Source organism: Phaenicophaeus curvirostris, chromosome 10 (assembly GCF_032191515.1).
Source record: "Phaenicophaeus curvirostris isolate KB17595 chromosome 10, BPBGC_Pcur_1.0, whole genome shotgun sequence".
Classification (NCBI taxonomy): domain Eukaryota; kingdom Metazoa; phylum Chordata; class Aves; order Cuculiformes; family Cuculidae; genus Phaenicophaeus; species Phaenicophaeus curvirostris.
The window spans coordinates 7,447,344-7,471,414 of NC_091401.1; the positions used below are offsets into that span (position 1 = coordinate 7,447,344).

Sequence of the window (24,071 nt, forward strand, 5' to 3'; positions counted from 1 at the left end):
CCTGCCCTGAATCCTGCCCACTGCAGCCTCCAGCATCCTGGCTACTTGCCTTGCCTTGCACACCAAGGTTTGATCACCTTGGGTTTTGCTAAAAATTGAGTCTAATACAGCAGGCTATTGCTTCTTTCACTAGCCCTTAATCACCTCTTCACAGTTCCTTCCCCGGGGATGTGAAAACACTTAAAGCAGAGCTTGTGTGATATTTGGAAATGGATTGTTTCAGCAAAACAAAGAGGGCAGGGTCAGGGCTGCAGCTTGCATCTCAGCCTGCCGTTCCCGTACATCAGTTAGAGGGAGGAGAACCTCTCCCTCCGTGAAGATAAACATTCATTCAGGGACAAGGGGGAAGGAGCCCAGGGACCTCCTGTCACACACTGTGTGGGCCATTATTAGGTTAAGCCATAATTAAGTCCTCACCCCTCTCTTTTGCACGTGCACATCACACACATGCACACACAGAGGCACCTGCTGGCTCAGTGTAAGAAAAGTGGGGCTGAAGGCGGGTTGATGCATGCGTGCACCCTTCTCTGACAGAGACCGGCACAGGGGCTCGCACGGACCAGCTGGGCCAGCCCAGACAGGACTTATTTAGTCTTAGACTTAGTGCTCATGTCTGAAACCTGCCCATTCACAGCACTGGCAGTTCCCAGCTCCTTCCAAACCAGCCCCAGCAACACTGCTGCTGATGTTTTTTTAAATCTGGTTCACATGCCAGCCCATTTATTTGCAGCACTCACTCAGGGCAAATGTGGGATAAATGTGGTGATAAGCTCTGTTGGGCACCGCATTCAACTGCCAAAGAGATACACATCAACCACTTTTTAATCATAATAAGAAAAGCATGAAACCTCCTACTGCACAGGACTTCAGTTGTGCCGCAGAAAAACAGCTGAGTGCATCTTACATCTGCAGCTTTATTCTTGTACAAAAGGTTAAAGGCAACACTAAAAAATGAACCTATTCGTACACGCTCACTGAGCACTTTTCAGACAAGATAGGGCAGTAAAGCTTTTATTGCTAAGAAGAATAAACGGGAGGCTTTAAAGCTCATCTAGAACTCAATATTTGTTTGTAAGCAACCCAATTTAAAGCAGCTTTTCAGTCTTTAAAACCCCCTCGCCTTTCTGGAATGCTTTAAAAGGAAAATGACCTGAGGACGGTGTCTGCTTTCCAGAGGGACGAGACAGATGCTCTGCGTGATGTGCAGAAACAGGCCACCAAGGAAAGCCAAAATGAAACCCAACTGCCTGGCCGTGGCCTCCTGCTGATCATTAGACAAGGCAAGGCTGCACAGCACCCAGGGAGCAGCATCCAGCCACGTGCACTAGAAGGGGTCATCTGATGGCCCCTTGCCTGTCACCGTGCCCTGGTGGCTGTGGCACAGACAGGCACCATGGTCTCACCCCAAGCAGAGCCAGGAGCTGAGCCCCAGGCATGGTGACTGTGGATGTTCTGCTCCAACTATTGGACTGCACTTCCTCCTGGAGGGGTGAGTTTACAGGCAGTGGGATAGTGAATACTCCTGGGATCCCTAGGGATCCCCCTGGGATGCAATGGATCAGGGCTGGCCACCCTAACGTGGTGCAGCCACTATGGTTTTCCAGGGCTTGCTGCAGTCAGAACTGCTTCTGGGGGTGCTGAGGGCCTTAGTCTTCAGGGATCGGGGTGTTGCAGTTCCCATGGTAAATTTTTACCTCACCCTCGCACTGGAAGTACTGGTCAAACACGTCACTGTAGCCATGATCCCTCCACCATGTGCAAAGCTGCCGGTTCCATGTGCAATCAAGCACATGAAAGAGCTCTGGGTGCTCCATCCCCACCATGGTGAAGAAATCCTGGTCCCCAAGGTGGCCCTTGAAGTGGTACTTCTCCGTCAGCTTCTGCACCGTGGCAGGCTCCAGCAGCTGGTTGTAGAGCTTGGATTGCCTCATGGCTTCCAAGTTCAGGAGCAGGACACCACTGTTGAAGCCGGGCAGACCATCAGGAGGGGGGTCCCCCACTTTGGTTTGGGGGTTCTCGCGGCGATACTGCCAGAATGTGTGCCTGCAAAGAGAGGAAAAACAGGAACAGAGGAGTCAGAGAGTACAGCCCAAAGAGCAGCCACCTCAAGTCTGGGCAGGTCTGGATCACAGCACAGGACCTACCACCCACCCAAGGGATCTTGCAGTGCTTGTCTTCTGCTGGCTGGAGGAACCCAGCCTCCGAGAGCAGCCTGGTGCTTCACAGGCTGCGTCTCTCCATTCCCCTGCACAGGATATTGCCCAGACCTGAAACCACACTTCTTGCTCTCTCCCAAAGCCCCTTTTGTTTCTACCAGCATCACGCTGGTGAGCCAAAAGAACACAGGATCACATGACTGCTTGCATGGCTGTGTGGGGAGACAAAACCACATTCCCAATGCTGAAGATGAACCACCAGGAGTGCCACCACAGCTTGGACACGCTAGGAAAATGCAGTTGATGGGCTCTCCGCAGCAGAGCTGCATCATCGTTACTTTTATTATTTGATTATGGGGAAGCTTCAAAGACGGGCTCGAGTTTGAGGCTGTGCAAAACGGAGGCTTGAAATAAATCCAAGCGGCAGAAACATTTCTTCAAAATAAAAATAAAAAAAGAAATCCAGTGGCAACTTCTCATTACCTAAATAAGCAGTGCCTTCAGCAACTGCAGCCTTAGCAAGGCTCAGATGTAGCAGCTCTGGCAGACCCAAACTTCACCAGCTAATTTCTAGCTGCCAAGGAGGAGAGTGGTGCAAGTCCAGCAACACACAAAACCAAACGCAGAGGGTGATTCAAATGGGAAAAAATTAGATTACCTAAGCAAGCAGCCCAAAAAGTTCTTTGGCTCCTTCCCTCAGCCCTGGGGCAGTGAGCACACCCCACCATACACACACCAGCTGCTCCCACACACAGGAATTGAATCCATCCCTTACTATTACCCAACCAGCTGGAGTTGAATCCATCCCCCAGAAATCACTCCCATTCAGACTGAAAGTCTTCTGCTCCCAAGCAGCATCCTCTGCAGAAGGTGCCGAGAGCTGGCCAAGCCTGGGGTTTACAGGAGGGCAGGAGGGACCCATGGCCCCCACACCACCATCCGAGAGCCCAGGGGTGTGAGCCCTGTGCTCTCCTTCAGCCCTAACACTTAAGGCAAAGCTACAACAGGCTTGGTGGTTTTTTTTTTGTTTTTTTTTTTTGCAACTCGCTGTGAAGAAACATTGTTAGAAAGAATAAGCCAAGCCTGCCACTGGTTCCTCTCTGAATCTGTCAGACAGCAACAAAAGTCTCTGTGTACCTCCAGGAAACAAGCATTTGTTGGTAGACAGCATGGATTTAGCACCTAAATGTTTAAAGTGGTCCCATGCTTGGAAACTGAAGCTGGGCTAATTCAGACGCAAGAACATCAGCCCTTGGAACAGCTCCAGAGTCATGGTGGGTACTTGCCCACTGCAAACATTGAAATTTTTCTTGTAAGATGTTGTGTTCAGCTCCAACAGGCACTAGCTCAGAGGATCCTATGGCTTATGCAGAGATGAGAGTATGAAATCCACCCTTCTGGCCTGTCCTCTGGATCCCTTGGGTCCTGAGAGAAGACAGGACAGCACAGGACTGCAAGGAGGCCTGCCCAGGAGAAAGCAGCCAAGGTGAGAGCTGAGATTCAGTAGCCACCACAGAATTATCCCAGTAGAAAATGTGGATCTATGAGTAATGTCAAGCACAAGCACCTTTTTTAATTTCCTGACCCGCAGAACCACAACCACGATGCAGCATCACTTCCTCACAACTTGTCACTTGAGATTCAAGGCTCTCTTACTTCTCATTTCATTAAGGGTCTTGACACCACTCCCTTTCACCTGATTCAGAACAGAAAGGGTTTCTCCAAGTGCCATTTTCCCATGGAAGGAGGGCTCAGTTTTCCAGTACCATTTCCATGCCTCCCATCGAGAGGGAGCGGAGAACTGGCTACCTCACCGGAGCCACAGGTGCTCATTTGATCTAAAAGGCAGGGAAGGGATAATAGGGCTCTGCTCCTGCAAAGAGCAGTTAAGTCTGGGACACAGGCACCAGGCCACCACAAAGACAACTTGTGGATCCTCACAAGAAAAGGAAGACAAAGCACTCTCCATGCAGCATTAGAGGGAAGTTCAAACTCCAAAGACAAGACCCCACCTTGCACCAATCAGTCTTCCAAGACTGGCTCAAGCCCTCCCACCTCTGCAGACTCTGCGCTATCTGCTTCTCCCAGAAGTGCCATCCTCATGCCCAAATAAATGACGCTGGAAGCTGGCAGGAGGGAGAAGGGGAGCACTGCCAGGGAGTGAGGTCCCTTTCCAGCTCCACAGCAGTGGAGTCAACTGCTCCTTTCATGTTTTTACCTCCACAAGCACATGCTGCCCAAGCTAAGGGACAAAATTACAACCCGTGCAAGCAGGAAGAACAGGAAAAATGCCAGTGCCCAAAACCTTGTCATTACCCTGCTGCAGCAGCCAGGCCACAGTGGGGAGAAAGCACATCTGTGTCAAACGACTCAATTTCTGAGCAATGTCATTCTGCAGTGGATTACTTGGTGATGGCTAGCAACAAGAAGGGAGCAATGTGCCCTTTCCTGCAGGGAGGAGACAGGCCAACAGGCAGCAATCATACAGCTCTTCCTCCTGGTACTGGCATGATGGAGCAATCTTCCCCAGCCACGTGCAGAGACTACAGGGGCTGGGAGGGAAAACAGGCTGTCCACAGAGGAGACCTCACTGGGCTGAGATCCAGGATGCAGTGAGCTGTGGGCAGCTCTGCAATGCCAGCAGCTCAGGAACCTGCTCATCGCAGCCTTTCCAGTGCTGAGCCTGGGCCAACAGAGGGAAAGGTATTCTGGAAGGGCCACTGGCACCACGTTCAGCCAGGATTTTGCTCAGCTTTTGTCCTTCTAACAGAGGCTTTTGGCTCTCTCCTTCTATAGCAGACAAGGCAGAGAAGACTGTGGTTGAAAGGCACCTTTAACCACCTGGAAGCAGAAGGAGTGGTAGGTATGAGAACATAATTTTCTTAGGAGAAGACAGGGCTGTGGAAGCACAGCACCCAGCTGAACAGCTAAGCCAGCCTGTGCCCCAAGCTGGTCTGTCCTGCCTGACATTGCTCCCTGGCACCTGGCTTAAATTTTGGCAAAAAACACAGAAACAAAATCACAAGGGCTTGATGAATGTACTGCCAGGATCCAGGGAGGGGCTGGGCTGCTGGCGGTGTGTGACCCTCCGGACAGACACTTTCCATTAAGGAACTGAAACTCTGGTTGGATGCAATGTAAATGTCTCCCTGTCCCCAGCAAATTGTGCAGCCGGAATCTCCCTTGGGACAGGCAGTTCAGGCAGGGCAGTGTGCTGCCTTGGCTCTGGGGTGCCCTCGTCCCTGCTCCGCTGGCAGCAAAAGCCACGGTAGGAAGGCAGCCCAGAGATGCTGGCCACCACCGGGATGCAACAGGGCAGGAAGCTGCTCGCTGGGAGGAGGGGAGGAGAAAGGAAGAGGAGGCATTTCGGGCTTTTGTTAACCACTCTGGCCCCTCTAGATGATGGGAGGGGAAAGAGATGACCCTGGGCCCCCGACCCCATAGCAGGGTGTGGGGGAGCCGTGCGGGGCCGCTGCCACAAGCGCCCGTCTGCAGCCCCAACTGGCTTTGCTTTGAGGAGCTGTTTATAAACAGAGCCGGTTTGTGCTAGGAAACATCTGGAGAAGAGCATTTCCAAGCATTCAAACACCAGGCCCAGGCAGCCCAGATAAAAAAACCCTGCTTCCACCAGGACTTCCCTTGCTGGCGCAGCACAGGGTGCTCTGGCCACACCTCCCCTGCCTTGAAAGCCGGTGGTCACCAGCCCTAGCCTGCAGAGCTGCCATCGCTCACTTTAAAATGCCTCGCTGGGAATAGCTGCCAGGAGCAGAAGGTACTGCTACACCTGTCAGCTACATTTTGCAGGTCTTTATCTTGCTCTCGTGCACAGCAAGGAGCAAACAGTGGGTGGGGTAAGACTTTGTCCAAACCCATGGACTTCCCCTCATTTACTTCACCTCTGGGTTATGGGACAACCTCATGGGATAAGCGGGAAGCTGCTGGTAAAGCAGGTAAAGCCCTTGCCAAGCAGGAAAGGTAGGGTAAAGGAGTCACCAGCTGGGTGACCAGCAGCAATCCTGAAGCACTGGCCCCAGAGGCAGCAAATTTGGCTTGTGTGACTGCACTCACCTGAGATGTTCAAGAGGCTGCAAAGTCTGCCACATCAGCTATGCAACTGCCACTGGCCTTGCTGATGAGGACGTGGATCCTCCCCACGTGGCCACATCTCCAGAAATGCAGACAGCCTGCAGGATCTCCTCCAGGCAGCACAGCCGGAGAAAGGAGGAGCCAGGTCAAAAAGAAGTGAAGTGAAACCAGATGCCAGGCCAGCCTCAGAGCAGCTGCAGTCAGAGGATGCTCCTGGAAGGCTGCAGGGAGCCCAAGCAGTGTGGTCTCCAGGGAAGAAAGAAGCATAGCCTCTCCTTCACTAAAGGGGGAAGCAAAGCCAATACCCACAAAAATAAGGGGTCTGCAAGGTTCTGGATAGAATAAACATCCCTGGACCAGTAAACTCCTTGCTAGAGACCACGGCTTTGCTACCACCTCTTGCCAGCACTGGCAGTTTGCACCAGCTGCCAGGGAGGGCAGGATGGGTAGCAGGGGTCGGCCAACAGCTTGAGGACACACTTTGTCACTGAGCCTCTGCCCCGGGGGCCAGGGGTGGGGGAGGACCCTGAGCCCCATCCAGCTGGGCACAGGGCACCATGGAAGAAGGGAAGCATGGGCTGCCGGCCATCTCCCTCTACACCACTCCAACAGCAGCCCTGCCAGCCCAAACACCAACTAAAACAACAAGCACATGCTCTTGCTATCTCTAAATACGCTTTTTCGTTCCTGAGTCAGAAAACAGATGGCTGGCAGCATTATCCCCAGCTGCAGTTGCTGGCAAATGCCACTGTTCCTGTGCAGTAGGCAACGAGGTGCGAGCCTGCCACGCTCCTCTGCTCCAGGCCAATGCCAGCACTACCCCAGGGCAGGCAGGAGGACACAGCACGTGGCTGTGGTCCCACCAAGCAACCCCTGGCTGAACTGCCCATCTGCCCAGTGCCCAGCACCTACAGGGCCCCAGCGAGCCAGCTGAGTAGAGGGATGGGGTGGGAGTCCTAGTGGCAAGTATCAAGTGTCCCAATGGGACGTGTTTGAAATGGAGGAAGAGGGAGCAAACAGAGGGGATAAATAATTGTAAAGGCTTCTGGGGACAACAGATATGGGCTTAAAAGCTACCTAGCTCCCACAGCAGTTTGGATGATCCCCTGACAGAGGCTTCTGTCCTGCCTGGAGCAGATGGTGTTGGGTGGTAAAGAGGGAAGAGTGGTGGCACAGGGATGATGGTGGCATTCACCCTAATCATAGACTCATAGAACCACCAGGTTGGAAAAGACCCATCGGACCATTGAGTCCAACCATTCCCATCAAACACTAAACCATGCCCCTTAGCACCTCATCCACTCACCCCTTAAACACCTCCAGGGAAGGTGACTCAACCACCTCCCTGGGCAGCCTCTGCCAGGGACCAATGACCCTTTCTGTGAAGAATTTTTTCCTAATGTTCAGCCTAAACCTCCCCTGGCAGAGCTTGAGGCCATTCTCTCTCATCCTGTCCCCTGTCACTTGGGAGAAGAGGCCAGCACCCTCCTCTCCACAACCTCCTTTCATGTAGTTGGAGAGAGCAATGAGGTCTCCCCTCAGCCTCCTCTTCTCCAGGCTAAACCCCAGCTCTCTCAGCTGTTCCTCATAAGGCCTGTTCTCCAGCACCCTCACCAACTTCTTCTCTGGACTCGCTCCAGAGCCTCAACATCCTTCTTGTGGTGAGGGGCCCAGAACTGAACACGGGATTCGAGGAGCGGTCTCACCAGTGCCGAGTACAGAGGGAGAATAACCTCCCTGGACCTGCTGGTCACGCCGTTTCTGATACAAGCCAAGATGCCATTGGCCTTCTTGGCCACCTGGGCTACTGCTGGCTCATGTTCAGTCGCTGTCAACCAACACCCCCTGATCTTTCTCTTCCAGACAGCTCTCCAGCCAGACTTTTCCTAGTCTGTAGCTGCACAGGGTTGTTGTGCCCCAAGCGCAGAACCCGGCATTTGGCCTTGTTAAACCTCATGCCATTGGACTCTGCCCAGCGGTCCAGCCTGTTCAGATCCCCTTGGAGCCTCCCAACCCTCCAGCAGATCCACACTTCCACCCAGCTTAGTGTCATCCGCAAACTTGCTAAGGGTGCACTCGATGCCTTCATCCAGGTCATTGATAAAGACATTGAACAGGGCTGGACCCAGCACTGAGCCCTGGGGAACCCCACTTGTCACTGGCCTCCAGCTGGATTTAACTCCATTTCCCACCACTCTCTGGGCCCAGACAGCCAAACAGTTTTCCACCCAGGAGAGTGTGCGCCTGTCCAGGCCAGAGGCTGACAGTTTCTCAAGCAGAACGCTGTGAGAAACTGTGTCAAAGGCTTTACTGAAGTCCAGGAAGGCTACTCAGCAAGAAGTAAGAGCACAGCCATGAAACCTCCCTGTACCCTCCTCCTCCTCATGGCTAAGCTTCACTGTGGCAGGCAGCGGCCAGCCCCCTACCACCACTCCATTCAACCAACATTAACCCTCAGGAAAAGGCTGTTTCCCCTTTCTCCATCTGCTCTCTTCCCTCAAAAGGCATTGCTAGAGTGAAAATGGGCCTTCCCAAGTTTCTGCTGCAGCAGGAGGGAGGCAGTTGCCCCGGGGCTTCACCCAGAGCAGCATCTAACCCATGCTCCCCTCTCTCGCTCCAGCGCTGCTGGACCTCAGCCGGAAAGCTCTGCCCTGCTGCAGACTGATGCATTGCAACAAAGCGTCTATTGTTGCCAATTGCTTATTTCCCATGTGCAAATGCTAAACTCCTTAAGGAGCTGGGGCAGCGTGTTCAGTACCAGCCTAGCCCAGAGCACTTTAGTCGTGGCTGAGCAGCTTGTGTAACGCAGGAAATCCCAGCTCCGCAGTTCTTGGGAGCGTGATGTATGATGTGCAATGGCATCACCAACACAGGGTGTTGGTAACCCCTCTCTGCACAAAAAAATGTCATCCTGAGGCAAAGCAACCCTAATTCCCAGCCTGGGTTAATGCATAGGATATGTTGGTGTGCACACCAAGACTGCCTTCCCCTCCTCCAGTGAGTTCAGGGCAAGGGTCCAGTTCAGGCTGAACCTCCAGCCCTCCCCTGGAAAAAGCTGATAAACCAATGGACTGAGCTCTTCAGCGAAGACATCGGGAATTTCTTAGAAAACTTCTCACATAACACACAAATTATGTCTGTAGAGCTCTGGTCTCTACTAAAGCATGGTCTGCATGCCAAACTTTAAAAAGGCCTCTATTTGGAGCAGCAAATTGATTCTCGATGATTACATTTCTGCATGGACTTAGCAGTTCAAAAATGGGCACACATAAATAGATGATTAGTAGCAACTCAAGAGATGCAGCTCACAAGTGGAATGTTTCCCTGGGAGACAGATTTTCAAGGCTAAGCTCTTCTCCCATCTAAAATTTTTCCACCCTGCTCCAGTGCTAAAATCATCCTCTGAGTAGATGTGGGAACATAAATCACTGTCTGGGTCACATTCGTTTCCTTCTCTCTATAGATCAAGTGCCAGTGGCACAAGTCTCTGCAAGTCAACCCATTTGCTCATTTAGCACGAAGGAAGGGCAGGGGCAGCCCACTGAGGGCTGCACTCAAACACTGCACGCCTAATTATTGCCTAAATGGCAGATTTCTGTAACAACCGTGAGCAGATGCTGCTCTGGCAGCACTCTCCTGCCTGCCTGCTTCAGAGGCGCAGGCAGCCTCCCTCAGGCCATGCTTGCCACCAGTGGGGCTCTCAGGAGCGGGGGAGATGTCCTCCCTTCAGAGATGTGCACCTGTTACTGCGGAAAGGAGAAATAAAAGTCCTCCATCCCTTCATCCCCATTCAGGAGTCCTGGCTGTGGGATGCTGTGCTACTGTGGGGAAATCCAAACCTGAAGGGGACCGGCCACAGAGCCCCAGAGAGTAGGAGTGTTGTGGGAGCCCTTCCAGAGGATTACTGGGAGCTTCCGCATGTGACCCCAGCACCACTCCAGAAGGCATCCCAACTATGCAGCAAAGCCTCTCAATTTCCTGCTGCTTGTTTGTTTGTTTGATGATCTGCTCGTGCAGGTACTCCAGCAATCCCCACAGTGTGCTTCTTGGAACTGGAAACTGATCCAGAGACCCTGCTCACATCAGTTCTGCTAAACACCTCCTTGCTCCTTCCTGCTCTGGCTACTAGACAGGGCAATCAGGACAGCCCAAACAGCTGGAAAACCACAGAAGCTTCAGAGGTGTAGGGGCAAAAGAGACTCCTGATGCAGATCCAGCAAGAAGCTGTCCTACTGGGCATGAAAAAACTGGTCCAGGAGCTCACAGAGCCAGAAGCATGGTGTCATGGAAAAGGCAACATAAATCCACCCTGGCAAACCGGGCTGCAGTTAAAACGCCCCAACAAGCAAGGCTTTCCCGGTCTGCCTTGAAACATCAACTTCCTGCAGAGCACCTACGTCTGCCCCTTTCCCAAGAGCATGAATCCAACCCAAGTGCTTTGGGATCATGGGGTTAGGGCAGGTGCAGAGGTTGGAGAAGGAGCAGTGGAGCTGCTCATGGGGATAGATGCTGAGAATTCATGCTATACAAACTGCATCACAATCTCACTCCTAGAAAGAGCCTTTCTTGAAAGTCCTGTGACGAGCGCAGCAACTCCACAAGATACGTGACACTGAACCTGAGATGTTCAGGAATGGAAACCAAGAATTTCAGAAGCTGAAGAAAAGCACAGGTATGGTAACTGATACATGCTCACCTGACACACACGTCCTGGGCTTGTGTGCTGTGAACAACAAAAAAAACATGTAGCAAAGTCACAGCAAACTTTTCAGGCAGCCCCTGCAAACAAGGATGACACCACCCACGCAAGCTCTCTGCAGGACAGGCAAGGCCTCAAAGGGAAAGCCTGAACCTAATGCTCGGAGAGTCCTGACTGCCTGACCTGAACATACACAAATGTCTTGGTTGCTGGAAAAAACAATGTTTGTAATGTCCAATGTCTCAAAAGGGACAGTTGTTAGTATTATTAATAGAATTTGTGCTAATTGATGCACAGTTGTGGCTATCAGATCATGTCAAATTCACTGACTGTTTTCAAATAACATTTCAGTTTGGATTGATAATGGGAATTAGTGCAATGGGTCCTACATATTAATGATCTGTAGAGGTAAGCAATAAACCTCTTTAACTTCTCAGACAATTTTTTAATCAGAAAATAACGCTGAATTCCTGAAATCAATTCTGCTGCCAGTTCCTTGCAGGTTCTGCTTGTTCTGTAATTTTGTCTGCTTCTTGGCAGCTACTGCCAAGGAATTCCTAGAGTCGAGCAGCAGCACTTGCCACAAATCAAGCCAAAGTCTTGAAATGGTTTAAAATCCAAAGTGCACAGGGTCAGGCTTGCAGGACTGCAGGTTGGCAGCAGCATCGCTATGCCTGGTGGGGCACAGGCAAGGCAAATTCTCCTCCCCTCACCAGCTGCGGAGCTTGGGAAACACAGAGCCCTCGCCGCTCCCTGCTCCCTCAAGTCAAAAACATCTGGGAAAGAGCAAAGTCTCCAGATCTGGGCAACCTGCCTGTACAAGAAGCCCAGGAAACCAGGTAACAGTTACCTCCAGCTCTGGAAAGCTCCATCCCAGGCAACACCTCACCTGCACTGCTGTATCCTAACAACCCCCACCACTGCCTCAGCTGAGGCTCAGGGAATCCAGCTGCTCCTCCTTGCTTGCAGCTGTCAGCAGTACTTTGGGGTTTTTTTTAAATCCCAAGAGAAGGTACGGGATGTACTGCCTCAGCCCAGATGTGCCGACAGCCTGGCCTGGCTATGGATTCAGCATTCGCCTGCTTACAGCCCAGGATAACTCCATCCCTCTTCCAAACATCTGACAAACTGAGTTAGCACGGCAGCCGCTGAGTTCCCAGCAAACACTAAGCACTGCGAGTGTTGTGCCTCTGGGCCCAGAGGTTGCACAGCTCTGCTCCCACTCACTGATGAGCTTCTCCAGGTTATTTTACCATCTCTCAAACAGTACCTGTGTGATGGAGGACACAGCACGCCTATGGCAACTCCCACATAATCACAAGTAGAAACAAAGCTTTGCTTTTCCACAAAATAATGTCCTGTCCAAGCTCTCTCTAGGTTTTAGGCAGAAGCAAAGGCAAATGGCCCTGTAAGGCTAAACAATGACTCAAGTGTAGGCCCTTTGTAGTCTGTAGCTGTCCCTTTGATGTAGATATCCTTTCCTCCAGGTCAAATTTTTGTCATTTTCAGCACTGTGGATTCCCAAGACGCCTCCAACTTTTGTTAGCAGCTTGTCACATGAGCGGCAGTGCCCACAGCAAGCCCCGCTTCCCCTGGCCAACCCCTCAGCCCCACTGCAGCAGGAACCCCAGCTACGCTGCTCCCCAGGCCAAGAATGCACCCTGTGCTGGCCCTGGGGTGGTGACTTTGCCTGCCCACCTGGTAACAGGCTTGGAGACTGCACCCGCAACTCCTGACTACGTGTTCCTTAGCAGGGCAGAAGCATAGGAGGGCCTGGACTTCCCAGTCTGGCCAGGATCTGGCATGGAAGCCCCAGTGTGACATAAATATTTATACAGAGCATTACTGCCTGCCCTCTGTAGCCTGGTGAATAGGACACTGCCAGCATGCCTGAGTAGCTGAAATGCTGCAGGGGACGACAGGATTTTTAATTAAGGTTATGACTCTGCAGAAACTCTTCCTTGCATGGAAAGCTTTTTGGACGAGGCAAGCTTCAGATACAGATTTTAATCTTTCCATCTAAACCATTCTTGCTGAAACAGGAGCTCCCAGTCTTGGCTGTGATGTGGATCTTGTGCAGGCAGACACACGAGCAGGCATATGTCAGCGCTGGGAAGAGGCCCTGCCTGCAGGCCAGCATGTAAACGTCAACCTAGCAGGAGGCATCAAGCGCTGCCACGCGAAGCCCACAAGCGTCTAAGAACCTACACGCAGTAGTGTGTGTGTCCCCAACAACCGTGGCAGCAGGGGCAGCCCCTTGTGGGACAAAGCTCTGCCTGGCACCCCATCCACAGAGATGTTAGCCACTCCCCAGGTCACACGTTGGATCCAAAAGCCGCAGGAAAGACAACGTGTCTGACTCACGGACAAAGCGCTGCTTCCCCCACTGCAGCTGGAGAGAAGCAATTCTCATGCCAACAGCCTTGGACCTCAGACCGACTCCTGCACTCGACCTGGACTCCTGCAACCTCCCGCTCTGCACACAGGATCCCCTGCTGATACCACCCTTCAGGGCACAGTGAGGAGGTGGATCTGCATGCAGGGCATTCCAGGTAGAGCTTCAGCAGGAGCTACCACTTTCCACAGGCCACTTCAAACCACCACTCCGAGCAACCTCAAAAGGACAGGACAGCCCTAGGATGTACAACAGTTAAACCCCTGCGTTTGCCTTGCAGGAGGGCCAGGAGATCCTGTTGCTCAGAAAAAAGCGCTTGTCCAAGACAAAGCCGGACATTGTTTTGGCGTGAGTCAAGCAAGTGGAAACACTCCCGTGCCATCCTGTTTTGCTATCTGGAGGTTTCCCCATAGTTTCAGGATGTGCAGGCAGACTCTGGGACATTTCCTATTTGCTGTTCTCTTACTCCCCTGCTTCCCACAAGCGTCTGTACCCAGTGCACAGTGTCTTTAGCGCATCAGGGCAGCAACCGTGCACTGTGCAGTCCTGGCTCGTGCCTGGATAGGCAGCCTACAACCAGACAGGCAACAGGCAGCCAGTAGGAACAGTATCGCCTCCCAAAAAAACAGTGCATTATGTACAAAATACACCAGTCTGAACCCATTTGCCTCCTCTGATGGGCTAGGGAGGTAACAAGGACCCAACACAGTCAAGCAGATTGATCTCCATCCATCCTCTCCATTGCTACAGAGAGGGGATGATGTCACCCAGACCTTCCCCAGCCACTGGCTTATCCTGCCCCAAAGATGCCAGTCCTCAGCTCTGTGAACAAGCTCAGGAAAGCTTTGCTGACTCACCCCTGATGTTCGGCCTCACGCTGGCTACCCTGCTTTTAAGGCCTCAGTGCTGACCGTGTGCTGGTGCAGCCACGGGTCACATTAGCACAACCACTAGGCGAAGGTGCACCCACAGGGCTGCAGTCACAGCCCCAGGCATCGTGTCCTGTCTGAAAACACCTCCTGGTCTTCTGAGGGAGGAGGCATCATGATGCTGGCATCTCCTTCAGCTGCAAATCAAATGACACCACCTTGCTGCCATGCTGGGGACGCTTTGAGCAATGCTGGGATAAATCCACCTGGGCAGTGCTGATGTGGCAGAGAGCTGCGTCAAGTGGGGAGGAAAACATGACTGCCAATGGAGAGACCCTGCCACCACCCAAAAACCCTCTTCCACTTCCACCGCCACTTTCCCATTTGATGCTTCAAGACTGCACACGTGGCAAGTCACACAGCTGAATCTGGCACCTCTTATTTCAGACCTAGAATGCATTTTTATCTTGCTAAAAGTATAAAAATAGGGATTTTTTTTTTTTTACATGACACTTAGGTTTTGTCAGCTCGCGTTTTCGTCTGGAAGCCCTTTTAGCAGCAAGGTGTGAGCCCCGTGGGGCGGAGGGCTCAGCGGGAGGGCAGGCTGGCGTTTGCACAGCTTGCCCCGCACCAGGTGATCTGGCAACAAGAAGGATCAGGAACTTGTTTTCACATGAAGATCAAAACAGCACATGAAGAAAAGCACAACATAGCCCAGAGTGACCCAGAATGTCAAAACTGCAACAACAGAAAGTTCAGCCCAAAAATGTAGCCTGTGAGGGCTGCTATTGCTTGGCTTGTTTGTCCCCACCATGGGAGGCAGGAGCAGGGAGAGAACGGCTTCACCCTGGGTCAGATATTCAGTGCTCAGCCCCTCTGTCCCATGCCTCATCCCCTGCCGTGCCAGAGACCATTCCCTCCAGTGGAGCAAACCAAAGCTGAACTCAGTCCCTTCCAGGCAAGCCTGGTCCCACAAAGCACATCCAGGCAGCAGAACACCATCCCTGCTCTCCAGCTATATGTGAAAAATAATGCAAACACAATCCTCTCAGAGACAGAAACACGGAGCGATTCCACTGGGGACTAATTGCAGGCAAACAAATGCTTAATTCATCCCGTTACAGACTGCACCGCTAATGAATGGGATCTGCCCTGCCAGGCAGCACTGAGGCTGACAATTCAACACAGCGCTGCGGCGGCACTTGGCTGGCACTGCTCCTTCCATCCCACTTTAAGCTCTAGCAATTGGATATGATTAACTAGAGCTGGATTTACCATTCCGGGCACCAAAATCCCGCCAGGATACCCAAAGCGGATACAGGAGCCCTCCACGCTCCAAGAACCGGGAGAAGTCACCATGGTGACTTCTGCATTTTGTGTAACCAGAAATGAGAGCATGCTCTCAGCTGGTGTGGACTTCTAGGAAACAATCAGTGGTGATTAATGACCATCAATCCCCTGCTGGTGAACTTTTCTTTGTCTCTACCCTCATCCAATCCAGATGCACATGCAGCATGAATGGCTGCTCCAGATCTTTGCAGCTCAGACTTTGCCCAAGAGTGCTGCTGGACATGTTGTAGGAAGTTCAGTTATTGATCTCATTACTAAGACTTCCCAGTAGGGAGGAAAAAGACATACAGAGCTCTTAAGCTTTTACATCTTTCTCCAAGAACATTAGGATTAGCAAATCTAGCCAAGTCATCTCAGATGCTCAAACTCAGCAGAGATGCCATTAAGGCATCCTGAGTAGATGATCTGATTCACACTTTGTATTAAAATAAAGCCCAAGGTTCATTTTTGGAACAACGGAGGCCAAACTAAACCAATTTCTTTAAGCATCAGCCTGGAAATATCAGTGTGCCTGAAACCCACTAGTGGCCTGTGAGTGGGAAGAGCTGGGCCAGCTGGTGGACCAAGGGTCTGCAGAGCAAGCGACCATGGGGCTGTCATGCTTGCATGCTCAAGTCACCAACACAGTTGCCCACTCACTCTTCCCTGCAGGAATATTACTTCAGCAGAAGGTGCATGGACACTAAAGGGACTCAGAACCTCACTGCTGCCCAAGCTCAACCCCTACTCTCTACAGTATTCACAGCCAAAACTTCTGAGCCCCGACATACAAACTGATGCTCCAGAATGCAATCACAGCACCTCAGCAGGCACAGCTGGGCAAACACTCCTCTACTGGATATGCTACAGTCTAGGGATGGATTTTGGCACTGATGACCAGGAACTTGGCTCTGGAAGCCTTGTGATTGTGCATGAGAACAAAGAAACCACAACAACACTGTACAACGTGTTCATACTGACCTACAGATTTCAGATTAAGTCCTCCTGCAGGGATTAAACTGCTTCTCCCTAGATTTTCTTTCAAAAACCAATCTGAGTTGAAGAGAAGACATACCAGCTGCCTGCTGCCCACCCCCTGCTCCCCATGGGATGTGGCTGTACCTGTACACTGGCTGCATTTCCCTGGCAATCCCAATGACTGCTCCCTTCGGGAAGTTGTCAAACTCATCAAACAGGTCCTGGATGTTGGCCTTGAACTTCAGGTCCAAGTCTATCTGGACGATCTGTGTTATTTCTGAAAGCATAAGAAGGAAAAGTCAGCTAGATGAGACAAAATTGTAACCACTGATTAGCAACAGCTACTTGATGAATTACATCAAATGAGGCCTCGGTGCAATCGGCCCTGCGGGCAAGACTCAGCCAGTTCAGGGCAAACACAATCCTACTGCAACCCCTACATAAAGCAACCCACCTTCAACCACCATGACAGCAGTTACTATTGGGTATTTTAGGCATGATTCACTTCAGAAACCATTTCTGGTGACGCCCTGCTTCTATCCAATCCCTCCTTCCTTCCAGAAGACTGGTTTTCCATGCAACTGACAAAAGCAAGAGGTAACTTCAACCTAGCTTCCCCCTTTCTGGAAGTGCTTCTGCAGGAACAGCCACACAAAACCTCAGGTTCACTTTCAGCTACCTACTTCTTGGAAAAGTTACCAATTCCATGAGTATTTCCCAGCTCCAAGGGCAGGGACTACAGCCCCGTGCCTACACAGAACTGACAGCAGCCTGCAAAACTTCAGGATTGCTGGTGGTGCTCTGTGAAAGACAAGGAGTGTCACACAGATAAGGAAGCATCTTCTGCTTGCAGTGGGGAAGTCAAGAGCAAGGAGAGGTTGAAGGACATCACTCTCAAGGCCAGGCCAGCTTGTTAAGAGAGTCAGATCCCTGTCTTCATTTGTCATCGTCTCTGCAGCACACGAGACCAATTGATGGATATGTTGCTTCGGAGAGGGTGCAGGAGATGCGCCTCGTCAAGACTGCTTGTCCCAGGCAGATATGAGGATGTTGTGTGGACTGCAGCAGGCCAAGTGGAATGCAGCAAACATTATGAGATATCAGATGGGTTCCCCTAGCTCCAGGCAAAGCCATAGTCACCAGCCAAGCTCAGTCCTACTCAAGGACTGCAAGTGGAGGGGAGCCATCCCCTATGGCATGTAATGCCACGCTATTTATATATGTTGTAAAAGCCAACAGCAAATGGCCAAGTTGCTTAGCACTCAGTGCTAAATGGATTATAAAGGTTGTGTCAACCCGTTTTAGCCCCACTCATCATGTGCAGGTGACGTTACAGCTGCCTGCAGGTAGATGCATGTGCCACCACTGCTTCCACAGCAGTCAGCAAAGGTGGCCCCTCAGCCTTCCTCCTTGCATGTAGGAGGATAAGCCCAGCCTGCCCTCACGCTGTGCTGCCTGCATCCTCCCTGGCTACGGGCAGGGCTTTTCCATCAGGTTGGCATCTCTGGGGTGCTGCCCATGCTCCAGACCTCACATTACTGTGGTTTCTCAGCCCCTCTCCTCGCTGTGCTCGGGACAGGCTGCTGGCTACCCCCAGTCTGCTGAGAGCAGGAGGTAATTGCTCTGTTTTCAGCCCCCAAAGTCACGCTGGGACTAGAGACCCAGGGACACAGAGCAGCCAGACACGGGCAGCCATCCTCTGGCAGAGGAACGTAGCTTTGCCATTTCAAATGCATTTGTCACTTGGTGTTTGTGTTCCAAGCAGACACAGGGCTGTACAGCAGCTCTGAAATTTTGCAGATCCTGCACTAATCCGGGGCTCTTGGCAATTGGCTGTGTCTACTACACTGTCCTCATTTCTGAAGGAAAAAGGCCCGTGAGGTTAAGCAAGAAATATACTGCTTACTCTGTGAAGCATCCAGGCAGAAATATAAATCAAGAAGAAATAGTATCTAAGCTACAACCCAGGCTGTATCTCAATTTATTTTTTTAACATCCATCACTCCCTATCTGCTAAAGGAAAGGCCTCACACCCTTCAGCCAGCCATACGGCAATCCCCAGGCCTGCCTAGTATTTACCACCACTATAATCCTCTGTTAGCAAAGATTTAAAACCCAGGCGTAGTAATTCATCATAGGCTAAAGCAGGTCTTGACCTGAAAGCAATTGCCCTCAGCCTTCCCAGCTGCCTTTGAATTGCTAACACAACTCAAGCAGAGGAACAGGCAGAGCAGAGGATTTCTGTAATGGGGAAGGAGATGTGTATCCCAAGTATCTCAAACCTTCCCAGTGGTCCATACCACAGCAATTCAAAACCCCAAATCCTTAATGCTACTGCACTTGAGGATAACCAGACTGGTCACAAAACTCCATGGTGAGGAGACCCAGACCTCTAGGTTGAGAGGACCTGGACCTCTTACAGCCCAAGCAAAACGAGAGGGGAACCTGAGCTCTCCAAGGCACTGCCAAGGACAGAGAGAGGGACTGAAATTCCCAGAAGGATCCCAGCACAGCTCACCCTGGTGCACAGCAGCCTTCCGATGCTTCATCAGGTTTCAATTAAATCAACCACAAGGCACGTCATCCGATTGTTCTCTACAATTACAGATGAGAGCTAACTGCAATTAATCACAGTGGAGAATGAAAGCTGAGCTTGGGGGAAGCTCTAATCCCAGCTCTCCCTGACCCAGCACCAGCGCTGCTCCATGCTGTGCTGGCAGAGCCCCCCAGGAAAAACTCACTGACAAATTACACCCGGAAAGCGCAAAGTACTTTTCTTGCTGGTTTTGGGCGGCTTTTTTTTTTTTTTTTTAAAAAAAGGAGGCATGAACTGCAACACAGATAAATATGAGCATGGGTGACATTAAACGTCACTTTGCCAGATGCAGCTTGCACAGACAGATTAACGGCCAAGACAATTTCTCTGCCTGTGACTGGCAAGCAGCCAGGCTCTAATATTTATGATTTATCATACTCTTTTGCTGTTTTATCAAACGCTTTGTCCTGGCTGCCATGTGGGGGTGGAGGAATCGCGTGCTCTCTTAGCCACAAACAGCTTTGAGGGGTCCAGCTAGAAATGTGGGAAAAGCTTGAGTGTGTTTTGCTCAGCAAGTGAGTTTTCTAATTTTGCCATACTGTATTTCACCCTCTGCACCACTCAAGTCCAGCTCTTCCAGCCATGATGCGTAAAGGTGAGTTACGCCACTCAAAGCGGAGATGATCTCCATTAGCAGTGACAGCTTTATGGTACAGGCTGGCCCCATTTAACGCTCGTAAGATTTTACTGCCGCCTTGTACCAGCAGCCACAGAAGGGCTGCTTTCTGGGCTTGACTCAAACCCTCCCTCTAGCCACATCCAGACAAGAAAGAACAGCTTCAGAAATGCACAATCCCATGATAGGGTCTGGAAATCAGGAGAGAAACCCGGTTTGTATGGAAATTACACCAGTGCCCAAGCTGCCTTGCACCAGGGTTCATTTGCCAAAGAGAAGGAGAATCAAGGCTATCCACCAGCAGGACTCTGGAGAAAGTGCAGACCCCTGCTCGTGCAGGCGCTCCCTCTTTTCCCCAAGAGACTGAGCCCAGCAAGGTGGGGCAGAGGACACCTCCCTGCTGTCCGGCATCCTCTGCCAGGACCCAGGAGGGCTGTGCCAACATGTGGACAGGCACCCCAGGTGTGCACCAAGGGGCCTGGTGGGTCGTCTAGATGCTTTGAGCGGCACCCAGGAACACCTCTGACAGGGGGCAGCTTCTGCAGCAAGTCTGGTGGCCCTGCCCAGGAGGCACTAGCCCCATGGCACAGCAGGAACAGTGTGGGACAGGAGCAGGTGGGCATGCAGTAGGCTGGACCACCCCACTGACACACAGCGTGAGCTTTGGGAGTAAATCACTCTTCTCACAAGAGTAGGCAGGAGCGTGAGCAGCCGGGGAAGGGTACGGGGAGGAGAAACTGATCCAGCCAGGGCTCTGGGGATGCTGCACGGCAAGCAATCCTGCAGCAGCTATTAGACTTCCAGCCCTTTCTGAATCGCAGCCACTGCTCAAGACAGACTATGGATGGGCAGCCTTGAGCCTGCCTCTAGGCTAGGACTACCTTCCCCTGGCCTGAGTCGAGGGGTTGGCCCGCAAGAGGTTTAAAACTGTGGATTTAAAACTACAGAAAAGTGGTTGAAAGATGGATGGATGATTAGAAGCCTGCATGGAGCCTGGGGGAAGCTGCCAAGCACATAAGCCTGGGGGCACAACTCCCTTGACTGCTGCAAGAACACCAGCTGCCAGCTAGAAAGCCAATGAGAGTAAAGGAGATCCCCTTCTTGGCTATTTGCCTTCTCCTGCTCCAACCATTTTGACAGCAGTGAGCCACGGCCTCCCTGGCACTGCAGGCAGCCAGAGCAGAGGTGGGCAGCAGCAGCACTGCACACTCCCCATGGGGCAGATGATGCTGACACCCTCCATGGACAATCTGAGCATCCACAGGCCACCTAGTGAAGATCAAAACTTGTCTCTAAAGTATGACAGGTAACCACCTGTGGCTCCTGAGCGAGCTACAAACCTCCTGGATCCCAGACACCCCTGGACACAGGTGTGGTGAGCCCAGGGTAGTTCACCAACCATGCATCAGGGTCTAATAGACAAGACAGAAAAGCAAAACACTGCAGCCCCACAGCCTGGCCTCTGCAGGCAGCACAGGCTGTTCAGCAGGCAAACTTGGTAACACTCATCCCAATAACTTTCTCAGTACAAGGATTGCTACCCTGGCAAAGCCGAGCCCAGACAGCAAGCACAGGGATGGGGTTTAAGGGCTGACCTCGGCTCCAAATCCTCTTCTTCCATACAAACCAGGACAGATCTGGGGCAGAGGGATGCCACAACCAGCAGCTGCTCTCACTCTGTGGAGAGGGGAAAGGAATGAAAAGAGTAACAATTTGTGTCCAGGAACAAATAGCAAATTGGAAAGCAGCCATCACAATGCAAAGGGCAGAAGCTGTCCAGAAAACGGCATGATCTTAATCACTGTTAATTGAGCAGTGGTTTAACAGCCTCAGACTGGAAGAAGCAAGAATTGAAACCTCTTGAATGCAGAGTAGCTCTCCATCCCCTTGACAGGTTCCTGTTGGCATGAGCTCAGCTCCCCCCTCAGGGTACTAAGTCCTGTCAGCAGCTGGTGTGGCAGCAGAGCTGCTGCTGGGAGCGGTGGGACGGCAGGAGGGGACAGGCCACTGCCCTGCCAGGTTGCTGTAAGCCCAAACATCAGACACACTCCTGAGGCCGACACCTGCCACCAGTGTTGGTGATGATTTGGTGCTCCTCAGCATGCTTGGAGCCCCCTGCATCCTTCTGGAGACTGTGGGGGACAATAGCCTCGGACAGGCTACAGATGGTGGCTCAGAGACCCTCTGCAGGGACAGGCGCGGCTGCAGCCAGCATGGGTGTGTGCATCAAAGGGACCGGAGTGTCCCCTGCTGGCTGCAGCTCTGGGTGTTGCGGGGCTGCGGCCGGGGGCCTTGAGGAGGACTTGGGGTGCTGTGCATTTTGCCACTTTACTTGAACCACCAGAAGGAAGAGGGCTGGGCAGCCCAGGCTGTCCGAGCTGGGGTCAGCAGGGTTGGAGGGTTCGGGTCTGCTGGTCTGCAAATGCTGGGCACACCTGGATGCTTCCCTTCCACCTCTGTCCATCGCTTTCAGTCTGTCTCTGACTACTAATGATCGTTTTTAGCTGTCCTTGTCCCAATAGGGAGACATCCCAAGGAAATTAGAAGCTGGGAAGGGCCAGCAGTTACTCTGGGATCATCACCCTGGACAACAAACCTCCTGGAGCAGGGTGGCAGAGGCCTTTTTCCAGCGGGCAGCATGCCTGCCAGTGGCAACGTGCAGCTCTGCAAAGCCACCCATGCTGGCTGTGAAACCAGGATTCTCCTCCTTTGCCAGCTCTGAGGGACAAGTAGCCAAGACAAACACCACTCCTTCAGCCGGCACCAAGGCCAGGCGTGGGCACGGGGCAGGCAACAGGCTCCAGAGGGTCCCGGTGCAATCCAGAGGGTGCTGCCCAGTCACAGCAGCGGGCCACCCCCAAAAGCCTGAGCTGCAGCATAAACACAGCTGCACTGCCAGGCGGCGATGCCAGCCCAAGGTGGATATGCACAGTTTATTTACACAAACACGCTGGATTCTCCATCCTGCCCTGCATCAGAGACTCCCTGTGTTTGGCTTGCCCCATCACACTGCCGGCTGACCTCGGCTGCTCTCCCTTCTGCTGTCAGCAGGGCTGTGAGCAGCTCCCTCTCCAGTTGTGCACTGCCCGTGCCAGGCCTTAATTTCTCCACAGATAAAGTCACCCCCTCTGCTTCCAGGATTAATCACCACTGACCCCAGAGAGCCTCATCCAGAGGAAGGCACCCAAGGCAGGGGCACAGACATGCATGTGCAAGCACAAAATGCTCTGCAGAGCTCAATGCCAGCACACCAGTGACTGCAGGGGGTCACAGTCCCCCTCCCCAGGACCTGGTGATGCTCCAGAGTCCACCTTCTCAAGATAAGACAATCCTACAAAGCCCTGACAGCTTGCCTTCCAGCTGCCTACTTAAACACAGGTCCTTGCCTTTGCTGCGCAGCCTAGAGTCCTCTCTGCTCCCTGGGCCAGCCTAGCAGCCTCTCTCCCCGCCACGCAGCCTCCCCCCACTGCAAACAGGGTGCCAGGGGTGGGCAGGAGACAAGGGGAGCATGCGCCCAAGCACCCTGGCCTCTAACCACACCGCAACGCAGGTTTCTGCAGCACTCATTAGGCACGCAGTGGAGCAGAGCAGCGGCTTCAGCACAGCAATTCAGCCTATCAGCTAATTAAAAAATTAGGCTGCCTGCCAGAGACAAATCATCACTACCACCCACGCTGGGCAGGCACCTGGATGAGCTCAGGGGTCTGGTGCAGCAGCGATGGTCCCGGGTGCTGGCAGCAGCATCACTCAGCCTGCCTTGCTCCACACTCCACAGCCACCTCCAGAGGGATGGGGAACGCTTGGCAGGAGACGGATGTGTTTTGTTCCAGGAAATTAATTTTTCCTGTGCATCCAAGTGTCTCCTGACAATTCATCAAGGTCTGAGGGCCTAATATTTAATGATGCTCAACATTTTAGCTCTTAACTGGACTCCAAGGCAGAGACATCGCTGAGCATGCAACAGCTTTCAGGATGGAGCTGTAAGTGCCGCTTGGTATGTATTTAATATACAGTGCCGCTGGGGGAGGAGTGTGAAGACACTTTTTGGAGCTGCAGGAAGAGCAGCAGGAAACCTTATAATCAGACAAAATAAGGTTTAATTCCAGGTTGCCATAAATTACAAAGCAGTGCAGAGGGAAAGCTGTGAAATACCGAGTGGGTGAGAGGAAAGAGAGACCAAAAAGAGATACAGGAAAATAAATGCATTAAGGTAGATGATCTCACATCCCGATTAAATGCACATGGGGGGAAGGAGCTGCAGGCAGATTTTGTCCTTGTTTCTTCCCACTTAGCTCTAACGAGCTACAGGAGAGCAGGGAGCAAGGCTGTGGGGGGAAGCAGCCCCAG

General features: G+C 52.1%; 1 protein-coding gene across 1 annotated transcript in view; it reads right to left on the bottom strand.

Moving 5' to 3' along the window:
* Positions 1-747: 747 nt before the first annotated feature.
* The window catches only part of XXYLT1 (xyloside xylosyltransferase 1), a 37,063-nt gene continuing 13,739 nt past the window's right edge, over positions 748-24,071 (bottom strand). Inside the window, exons 3-4 of the mRNA XM_069865393.1 lie at positions 16,657-16,789; positions 748-2,043 (exon numbers count right to left, since the gene is read on the bottom strand). Of these exons, the coding sequence (XP_069721494.1) occupies positions 1,647-2,043; positions 16,657-16,789 (530 nt within the window). The 3' untranslated portion in view covers positions 748-1,646. The remainder of the gene's footprint in view (positions 2,044-16,656; positions 16,790-24,071) is intronic.